This window comes from Nanorana parkeri, unplaced genomic scaffold, assembly GCF_000935625.1.
Source record: "Nanorana parkeri isolate BGI_ZX_2015 unplaced genomic scaffold, ASM93562v1 scaffold630, whole genome shotgun sequence".
In the NCBI taxonomy this organism is placed as follows: Eukaryota; Metazoa; Chordata; class Amphibia; order Anura; family Dicroglossidae; genus Nanorana; species Nanorana parkeri.
Window position 1 is genome coordinate 621,299 of NW_017306898.1, and position 11,072 is coordinate 632,370.

At 46.4% G+C, this 11,072-nt stretch overlaps 1 protein-coding gene across 4 annotated transcripts in view; it reads left to right on the forward strand.

The window, feature by feature from the left end:
• The window catches only part of PDE4B (phosphodiesterase 4B), a 247,534-nt gene that overhangs the window by 139,139 nt on the left and 97,323 nt on the right, over window positions 1–11,072 (forward strand). For all 4 annotated transcript variants that reach the window (XM_018563088.1, XM_018563089.1, XM_018563091.1 and 1 more), the window contains 3 exons: window positions 8,002–8,196; window positions 10,016–10,052; window positions 10,173–10,243. In XM_018563088.1, the coding sequence (XP_018418590.1) occupies window positions 8,002–8,196; window positions 10,016–10,052; window positions 10,173–10,243 (303 nt within the window). The remainder of the gene's footprint in view (window positions 1–8,001; window positions 8,197–10,015; window positions 10,053–10,172; window positions 10,244–11,072) is intronic.

Consider the following 11,072-nt stretch of genomic DNA (forward strand, 5'->3'; position numbering starts at 1 on the left):
GGGCCGGATTTACTCTGTTGCCCTAAGACCGGGTTCCTCAATGCGCCTTACTACATGCCACCCCCCCAAGGAAGAATGGCAACCAGACGGTGGGGGGCGGCAGGGTTGGTTTTCATTTTTTTATGTCATAATTTATTTATTTTTTTACTTTTATCACTTTTTAAAATTTATTTTTATTTCTTTTTTTAACTTTTTTAATTTTTATTTGCCTTATTATCTATTATTTTTTTACTTTTTTTTTTTACTTCATATTTATTTCATTATTTTTTTACTTTTTATAATTTGTTTTTTTTTTTTACTTAACTTTATTGCTATCACACAGGAGCTAACAAGCCCCTGTGTGATAGCATTTTGGAGGTGACAGGTTCTCTTTATTGAACCTGTCACCTCCGATACAGGAGTTCTAGCACAGCACTGTGCTGGAACTCGTGTGACAGATGAGATGGGAAGGCAGCGAGTGCAGCTCTCCCTTCTCAGTGCTTACGCAGACGTTCTCCGCTCTGCTCCCCGCTCTTCATTGTGAATGGATGTGCCGTGGTCCCAGGTCCCCCAGAGGAAGGTCCCCCATGCGGGGAACGGAGAAGGCCAGCGGGGAGAGGCAGCCAGGTGAAGGTAAAGTCCATGAACCCATCACACTCGAAACCGCTGTTCCAAAGATAATGAGGGTGGGTGCCTGCGGCTGTCGACGTTTGGCAATCGTGGTCAATATCAAACAAAATATATAGACACCGAGATCACTTGTACTAAAACACTGGCTTCCCAGCTATACATTTAGCCCTGCTTGCCCGAAATAAAACTACCCGCCCGGCGGCTGTGCTGCCCCTCTATGCCCTGCTGCCCCAAGGCCTGACCTCGGTGGCCTTGTGGGAAAATCGGCCCTGGCTGTGTCCCCATTGGAGAGATTTCCCATTACTTTCTGTCCTGGTTTCCTGCTTTTCCCAGCAGTTTGTCTGTTTTTGCAGCACCGCGCGGATCTTACACAATGACTTCCCTGTCACAGTGCGCTGGAGGCTGACAAGTTTCGGAGTTTTGGCGGCCTTGTCACCGTATGCTGATGGGCCGGCGGAAGAGACTCTTCCAGGATCGAGTTGCAGCCATTGACGTGTAATAAATTAGGTGTTTTCTGCTCGGCTGAGCTGTTTACAAATCAATTATTCATCTTCTTCTGCGTTTCTTATTCATGGAAGTAATGGATCACTTGACCTTCGGAGGAGTTGATACGGAACTCACAGATATAATGTCGCGTTCGTGCGCATGCTGAGCTGGCCATGATTTTGGTACCTTGTTACAAATGTGATTGGCCGAGAACTTTCTAACTGACCAGCGTGATAAACTATCGGGGATGTCTTGTATACACTGAGTGGCCAGATTATTATGACCACCCCATCAGTACTTCGTTGGGCCACGAGATGACTCCACGAGATGACTTCGTTGGGCCGCCTCGTGACTCCACGAGATGTTGAAAGGTGATGCGAGGAATCTGACACTGCACTGTTGCCCTTCTTTTGTCTTGTACCAGTCTTGCCACTCTCCATTCTGCCCTAACATTGACTAGTCGCTGGCGGCCACAATTCGCACGTTCAGACCCAGATTTTCGGCTGACAGTCCGGTCTTTAAACACTTTAACAACAGCTGCTCTTGAACATTTAACGAATTCTGCTGTTTTGCTGATACTCGCTCCATGGCTCCGAGCGCCAACAATCATCCCACGTTTAAAGGCTGTTAAATTGCGTTGTTTCCCCGTATCTTCAGAAACAAATCACTTCTACTGTAGTGGTAAACAACCTGCTTCCCTATTTATAATGGTCTGGCCTTCTAGCAACTTCAGTGCCAAATTATAGCTAATTTACATGATATCCCTTGTTAAAGGGCTGTGTGTATGGTGTGCGCATGGCTTCTAATAGTCAGGCACACGTGGAAGAATGATACAGATTGGGATCGTCACATTGTAAATCATTCTGTGCTTGTCATTGGTGATTAAGTCTGGAAACCAGGAAAAAAATGGCTCCCCTGATGTTGTCTTACCGGCAGGAGATACAACTTTGTGATTCTCCTCCCTTACTTTGCTATTGGCTGAATAGGATAAAAAGCATGAATTTCTGCAAGACTCTGTGCCACTGCCCCGCCCACATGGTAGCTCCTTGGACTACTAATGATCATCACCACGTTGGTGACGCTCACCTGGGCCTCTCTTCCTCTTATAAGCCTACCTATGTACCTCCCGCTCCCACCCACAACCATACTAACAACCTGACTCGCACCACCATGAGGCTGAGTTGAACCACGGCGTGTTTTGTGCTAAAGCAGCCGCCCTCACTACTGCTGTCTGGCATTTCCCCTCTGTAATTTGCAGCTAGAGCCCTCAACTCAGTAAAGCTTATACCCACCAAGAGTCACAACTAGAGTCTTCCACTCAGAAAGTTAATGTCCCATGGGAGTCAAAGCTAGAGCCCTCCACTCAGCAAAGCTCACGTCCCCTGTGAATTAGAGCTACGGCCCTCTACTCAGCAAAGCTCACACCCCATGAGAATCACACCTAGAGTCTTCCACTAAGAAAGTTCACGCCCAATTAGAGTCACAGTTAGAGCCCATTATTCACAGTAAACCTTACTACCCCTGTGAGTTGCAGCTAGAGCCCTAAACTCAGCAAAACTCAGGCCCCATGGGAGTCAAAGCTAGAGCCTTCCACTCAGCAAAGCTCACGTCCCCTGTGAATTAGAGCTACGGCCCTCTACTCAGCAAAGCTCACGTCCCCTGTGAATTAGAGCTACGGCCCTCTACTCAGCAAAGCTCACACCCCATGAGAATCACACCTAGAGTCTTCCACTAAGAAAGTTCACGCCCAATTAGAGTCACAGTTAGAGCCCATTATTCACAGTAAACCTTACTACCCCTGTGAGTTGCAGCTAGAGCCCTAAACTCAGCAAAACTCATGTCCCACGGGAGTCAAAGCTAGAGCCTTCCACTCAGCAAAGCTCAGGCCCCATGGGAGTCAAAGCTAGAGCCTTCCACTCAGCAAAGCTCAGGCCCCATGGGAGTCAAAGCTAGAGCCTTCCACTCAGCAAAGCTCAGGCCCCATGGGAGTCAAAGCTAGAGCCTTCCACTCAGCAAAGCTCAGGCCCCATGGGAGTCAAAGCTAGAGCCTTCCACTCAGCAAAGCTCAGGCCCCATGGGAGTCAAAGCTAGAGCCTTCCACTCAGCAAAGCTCACGTCCCCTGTGAATTAGAGCTACTGCCCTCTACTCAGCAAAGCTCACACCCCATGAAAATCACAGCTAGAGTCTTCCACTAAGAAAGTTCACGCGCAATTAGAGTCACAGCTAGAGCCCATTATTCAGTAAACCTTACTTCCCCTGTGAGTTGCAGCTAGAGCCCACTACTCAGTAAAGTTAATACCTCCCAAGAGTCACAACTAGAGTCTTCCACTCAGAAAGTTCATGTCCCATGGGAGTCAACGCTAGAGCCCTTCACTTAGCAAAGCTCATGTCCCATGGGAGTCAACGCTAGAGCCCTCCACTCAGCAAAGCTCAGGCCCCATGGGAGTCAAAGCTAGAGCCTTCCACTCAGCAAAGCTCAGGTCCCATGGGAGTCAAAGCTAGAGCCCTCCACTCAGCAAATCTCAGGCCCCATGGGAGTCAAAGCTAGAGCCTTCCACTCAGCAAAGCTCATGTCCCATGTCAGGTCCCATGGGAGTCAAAGCTAGAGCCCTCCACTCAGCAAATCTCAGGCCCCATGGGAGTCAAAGCTAGAGCCTTCCACTCAGCAAATCTCAGGCCCCATGGGAGTCAAAGCTTAAGACTTCCACTCAGCAAAGCTCAGGCCCCATGGGAGTCAAAGCTAGAGCCTTCCACTAAGAAAGTTCACGCCCAATTAGAGTCACAGCTAGAGCCCATTATTCAGTAAACCTTAGTTTCCCTGTGAGTTGCAGCTAGAGCCCTCTACTCAGTCAAGTTAATACCCCCCCAAGAGTCACAACTAGAGTCTTCCACTCAGAAAGTTCACACCCCATGGGAGTCAAAGCTAGAGCCCTCAACTCAGCAAAACTCATGTCCCATGGGAGTCAAAGCTAGAGCCCTCAACTTAGCAAAACTCAGGTCCCATGGGAGTCAAAGCTAGAGCCCTCAATTCAGCAAAGCTCAGGTCGATTGGGAGTCAAAGCTAGAGCCCTCCACTCAGCAAAGCTCAGGTCCCATGGGAGTCAAAGCTAGAGCCTTCCACTCAGCAAATCTCAGGTCCCAAGGGAGTCAAAGCTAGAGCCTTCCACTCAGCAAAGCTCATGTCCCTTGTGAATTAGAGCTACGGCCCTCTACTCAGCAAAGCTCACACCCCATGAAAATCACAGCTAGAGTCTTCCACTAAGAAAGTTCACGTCCTATTAGAGCCACAGCTACCTACAGCCCATTATTCAGTAATGATCCCCTATGAGTTGGAGCTACACTCCCCTACTCAGTAGAGCTCACACCCCATGAGAGTCAGCTACAGTCTTCCACTCAGAAAGCTCACACCACAAAAGGGTCACAGCTAGAGCCCTCCGCTCAGCATGGCGGCTAATGCTCCCCGTGAGTCAGAGCTAGAGCCTTCCACTCAGCATTTCTCACATTCCCTGCTGATTGGAGGGCTCCAGCTCTGACTCACAGAGGGCATGTCAGACCCCAGCAGGAAGGACCGCTGCTCATCCACAGGCGGCAGGCCACATTGGTTCGGCTTTGCTGCGTGACTGTTGGGTGAAGATTTTTGTTAGCATGGCTGTGGGCTTTGTCACTATCTAAGTGATAGTAAGACTGAAAACCTACCATTCATATGAACAATGAAGCTATTGGCATGGTTTTATTTTATGGGGTTCAGCTGGCCCTTAGTCATGGCCTTGGTTGGAGGATTTGCAGCACTGCAGCCTTCACCTTTTAGGGGTCATTAATCGTGAGCTGACAAATGTATAACAGCGAGGTGATCATGGTCAGTGTGTGATGTCATCCGGGAGATTATACCGTATACCCCTCTGACGCCATTCTTCCATCTCCTGAGCGCAGAGTTCCGGTCTTCTCTCCCATTATGTGGGAGCATTAAACTGACCCAGGTCACGTATCCTCATACAACGCAGGCCTCCTCATCTGTTGTCTGGGCAGCCACATCCAGCCTGAAAATCATCCTAAATTAATGATGTCCTAATTAGCATTTCCTCTGTCTTCTGCTGCTTTGATCCTATTTTCTTCAATCCCTCTCGGATCCCGTGTAGGATGGCTCGTAATTAAGGTGCTTTGATGGCTGTTGCTATATAAAAGTTGCAAAGAAAAATATCTTCTCAGTGGGAGGATCATTCTGATTACTTTAAAAATAGAACAGAATCAAATATATTCAGATAAAATGAAAAGGGTGAAACTATATAAATGTGTAGCTATGTTATCCTCACAGAATAGGCAATGAGTTTACTAGAGACCGGTGACATCACTGAGAATGCAGCCTATCCATTCACTAGAGACCGGTGACATCACTGAGAATGTAGCCTATCCATTCACTAGAGACCGGTGACACCACTGAGAATGCAGCCTATCCCTTCACTAGAGACCGGTGACATCACTGAGAATGCAGCCTATCCATTCACTAGAGACTGATGACATCACTGAGAATGCAGCATATCATTCACATGGGTCTTTCAGTTTGAAATCCTCCTTTACATACACCGACCTGCACCCACTGGGGCAGATTGGTAAGTCCATGAATGGCAGGGGGCTAATTTAGGAATGTTGGTGAATGTAGGCTAGTCACACTCTACCATTATGTCTCTGTGAACTACATGGCACCCAGGTCCTTCTGTATTTACTGATTAAAGGGAAACTCATGCCAAATCTTTCTTTTGATTATGGATAGAGTGGAAAAAGACTAGAATGGTGGTCAACAGATGATCTCTCCGATGGGGACACATACAGCAATAAAAAAACAATTTATTATAATACATATTACGAAGTGAGAATTAGTGAGGCGCTTTGTCCCAATGCATTTGTAGAGCAAGGCCGCCCTCTGCTGGCGTTGAGGTGTATTGCAGTTTGCTGTAAATCTTTGCGCATTGTAGGCTGATTTCACAATCAGTTGTGTCTTTGTTAAGCCTGAATGTGCATTTCATTTTGTTATATTTGCGTAGCACATTTTATATGTTCGGGCGCGTGATTTTTATTCTGTGGTTTTGCTGACGTCTTTATTACAGCCTTTGCTTGTGAGTAAACACCAACGCTTGCAATACTTCATCTGGATTTACATAGGCCACAAAGCAGCACACCCTGTTAGTAAACACGCACTCAGCGCTGCGTTGTCCTGGGACAGAAACTTATATGTGTGTCAACAGCTCGCAACACGTGACGTGCTGTGTGTGTTGGATTAGCTTATGTTTGCACAGGGACAACATGGCTAAGTAGAAAGCAGAAGCTCCAGAATAATTACTACATCCCGGATGGAGCTTCTGTTATTTATCCACGCTTCCCTATCCTTCTAGTCTTCTAGAGATTTCTGCGTAAAGCTGACCATATGTAATGCAATCTGATTGTACAATCTCCTTTACATCTACCCTCAAATCTGTAGTGCAAGGGTCTGCCCTGATTTAATACATACACATGCCAAAAAAATAAATATATATATATATGTAGCTTTGCTACAGATGGAGTGCTGAGGTTGCCTTCCCTTGTTGACCTAAGCCAGCAGTGGGCAACCTTGGGACACCATCTGTGGTAAAGCTACATAGATCCTGTTATGCCTCCGCCTATGGGAGTCATGCCCGTAACTGTCAGCCCTGCAATGCCTCATGGGACCGTTGGTTCCGCAACAGCTCTAGTGTTGAGGTTGCCCCTGTGGACCTAAGCCAGGGGTAGGCAAGCTAAGCACTCCAGCTGGGGTAAAACCAACAATTCCATCGTGCCTCTTGGAGCCATGCCTGTAGCTGTCAGTCTTGCAATGCCTCATGGGACTTGTAGTTCCGCAACAGCTGGAGTGCCAAGGTTGCTTACCCTTGTTGACCTAAGCCACCAGTGGGCAATCTCAGCACTCCATCTGTGGTAAAGCTACATAGATCCTTTTATGCCTCCGCCTATGGGAGTCATGCCCGTAACTGTCAGCCCTGCAATGCCTCAGGGGACTTGTGATTCCACAACAGCTCTAGTGTTGATGTTGCCCCCGTGGACCTAAGCCAGGGGTAGGCAACCTAGGCACTCCAGTTGTGGTAAAACCACAAATTCCATCACTCCTCTGGCTTTGGGAGTCATGCCTGTGGCTGTCAGTCATGCAATGCCTCATGGGACTTGTATTTCCACAACAGCTGGAGTGCCGAGGTTGCCTACCCTTTTGTACCTAAGTCTTTCTATTGGTCATTGAAGGTGATGATGAGACCATTCAACCAATAGGGGCTCTCTAGAGGTGGGCGGGGGTGGGACCATGCTTGACTTTTTGAAAATCCAGATTTGCTGATAACTTCAGCTGTCTGTATCTCTGGATCTAATAATTGTTTTCACTGAAAGTAACCGCGGTCCGCTGCTTATGTGTTTTGTTGTCATAAACTCGATGTTGATTGTTCAGGTTTCTGGCAAGTTTTTAATTATTATTAATTATTTTTTAATTATTTTTGTATTCATTTATAATCATAATAATATAATATAATTTCATGAAATATATATATTTTTATTATGTTAAATTATTTAAATTATTAGCAAACATTTCAGAGACTCTATATAGAGAGATTCCATCAGAGAGAGGCAAGAACTTCAAAAAAGTATTTAGCTGGGATGTTGTTATATTTGCAAAACACAGAGAAGATCCCGGATCTTACGTATGAAAAGTCCGAACTGTACAAAGCAATATTGTGTCTTCTTCTCATAACAATGTATCCAGTTACAGTCATCACTTTACTATTGCACGCTGCTTGGAGGTGACAGCCAGGTGTTTTACAGGAACCTCCATGTATCTCTTTCATAATTATGTTGATAATAATAATAATAATCATTTTTCCTTTTTCTATTTGCAGCTTTGATGTTGAAAATGGCCCGAGTGTGGGACGCAGCCCCCTGGACCCCCAGGCCAGTCCCGGATCTGGACTTGTGCTGCACACCAACTTCCCCAGCCACAACCAGAGACGGGAGTCCTTCCTGTACCGCTCGGACAGCGACTATGACCTCTCACCAAAGACCATGTCCAGGAACTCCTCGGCTGCAAGTGAGCAGTAAGTTTGGTGTCCATGGATTCCTGTCGGTGGATAGAAATGTTTTATCTGTACCCAGTTGTAGTAGCCCCGAGCCCCCCATTCCTAAAGTTCGCCATTGATGTTCATTTAGTCTAGGGGGCATAGAACAGGCAGACTTACCTTCTTCTCATAGGGTTCCTTCATGTCAGATGACCGGTCCCACACAGCTACTACTTTTCAGCAGTCCTGCAGCCGCCACTTCATTGATGTCCTCGTGTACAATACAGGACCGGGCACCCCCCATGTTAGGGCATGTGGCCTGGTATGGTCGTATTGACACTTGCCTCCCCCCAGTCCTGCATGCATGCTGCAGTAAAGGTCTGCTATGGATTTTTTTTGTGGGGGAGGGGCGGTGCATTTTTTTCTTTTTAGGTGGAGTTCCTTCATAAAATTCCTACCATATCCATAGTCTGGTATGGATTTTGGGGGAGACTCTAAGCTGTAGTTCTTTTTTTTGTTATTGTTGTTGTTATTATTATTACCAGGTCTGGTATGGATTGGGGGGGGGGGGGCACGCAGTTTTCTTTTTTTTGTTATTATTGCTATTAGGGATGCACCGATACCGTTTTTTTGGTATCGAGTACGAGTACCGATATTTTTTTTTCGGTACTCGCCGATACCGAAAGTCCCATTAAGGAAGACAGGCATGTAATGACTCGCAATCCGGCTTCCCGATTAGCAGGGAATCCGTCTCCATGCTCCCTCGTCACCAGGTGACCAGTAAGCATGGAGCTGGCCGGCTTTCTGGCCAATCAGGGGGTGGGTAATGACTCATCGCCTGGCTTTCTGATTGGCCAGTTTCTCGACCAATCAGGAAGCTGGACAGTGAGTCATTACATGGCGCCCCGCTTCCTGATTGGCCGGGAAGCTGGCTCCATGCTCCCTTGTCACCAAGTGATGAGGGAGCATGGAGCCGGCTTCCCGGCCAATCAGGAAGCCGGGTAACGTGTAATGACTCACTGTCCAGCTTCCTTATAGTGGAAGCTTGGGTATCAGGCTAGGCATCGGAACATTTAAACGAGTACGAATACTTGCCAAGATACTCGGTATCGGCACCGATACCAATACTAGTATCGGTATTGGTGCATCCCATTGCTATAGAATATTAAGCAAAAGTGACATTTACAAAGAAAAGGTGAGGGGAGCTAACACAAATGGATTTTTAAAACGTAAGTGTCACTTAGCCTGGAGTTGGTTGCTGGAAAGCTGAGGGGGATGGGATACACAGCGGCTTCATCAGCTTCGGAGCACAAGTGATGTAGTTGTCCACAGCAACCAGACCCGTTATGAACAGCAAAACACTGACTGCTTGCTATGGCGCCTGTACTTTGTTCTGCAATCAAACTTTTTTTCTAGTTTTGGATAAAGTAAGGGAGGGTTATGACCCCTGACAGCTTTTTTGTGCCATCTGTGTCCCATTTGGGAGATTATCCTTCGCTTCCTGTCCAGTAGACACAACAGAAAATGTAAGGAAATCCCTCTGAAGTGAGGGAAATCCCCTCTGGTCTCGTGGTCACCAGAACTAGTGTCCCCATTGGGAGACTTCACATCTATTCCTATTCTGGGGGCAACCCACAATTTGGGATTTTCTTTCACTTTCAATGATAATGGTCACCAGGACAAATAAAGGGGGTGAATCTCCCTAACGGGGACGCAGAACGCAAGACCTGACCTGTTTTGTAATCCCTCTCTGCTCTATGCAAAACTTTAAAAAAATTGGTCTTCATATATACTGTATATATATAGGTATATAAGGTATAATTCAGTTTGATAAATTGCTTCTTTATTTTTTTTATAGGCATGGGGATGACCTGATTGTTACTCCGTTTGCCCAGGTATGTACCTACAGGTAACATTAAGACTTCTGATGTGCAGCAGTATATTTGTTACATAGTTGCCTTATTATTACAGCATTATAGATCAGGCTGTATACTGATCGTGTATCATTTTCCCAGGTACTGGCCAGTCTGCGGAGTGTACGGAATAATTTCACATTACTAACTAACCTCCAAGGCGCACCAAACAAGTAAGTGTGCGCACAGCATTCCAGCTATTAAGCCTCACTATGTTGTCTGTCCATTGTACAGTTACACATTTCTGGGTCCTGGTAGTCAATACAACGGCTGTTACCTCCTAAAAGAACCTCCCAGTATACAGTAAGGTCCGTGTTTTACATTTGCCCCCCTCCCCCTCGCATATAATCACTGTAAAAATCTACTTACCTTTCCCTGACTTCTGCCAATGGCACCCAGGCAAAGGTGACGACATCCTCCCTCCCGTGAGATTTGGGGTTTGTAGAGTAATGCAATTCTCCCCTGCCTTCTGGGGAGATTTTACCTCTGGGGGGGTCATGCCTGTAACTGTCAGTCTTGCAATGCCTCATGGGATTTGTAGTTCCACAACAGCTGGACGGCTGGAGTTGCCTACCCCTGATCTAAACAGAGGGCCAGTGGTCATGTAACTGCATGTAAACCGATTGAAATATGTTAACTAAAAGGCATTTTTTAATTAATGAAGTTGATAAAAGGAGAGAGGGACCATTTGTGTTATGTTATGTTTCCTTCTTTTTTTTTAAATGCCAATAACTGACTTATGTCCCTTTAAAATATATCTAAAATATTATTTGGATATGCTAATTATTAGTATATTGTTTGTCAAGCTAAATTTGGCATTGGCATCTGGGCATCAATGAGCTCTGGTCACAAGGTGGTTAAGAGCCAATTTCACCAAATAGTGGTTATGCAGTTTTGTGTTGCTGATGCCAATGGTGTATTATGGTTTTGTGCTGCCCTAGGCAAGTGTAAACTCAGGCAGCCCCCCCCCCCCCCCCCCCCACTTGATTCTGGCGCCCCCAC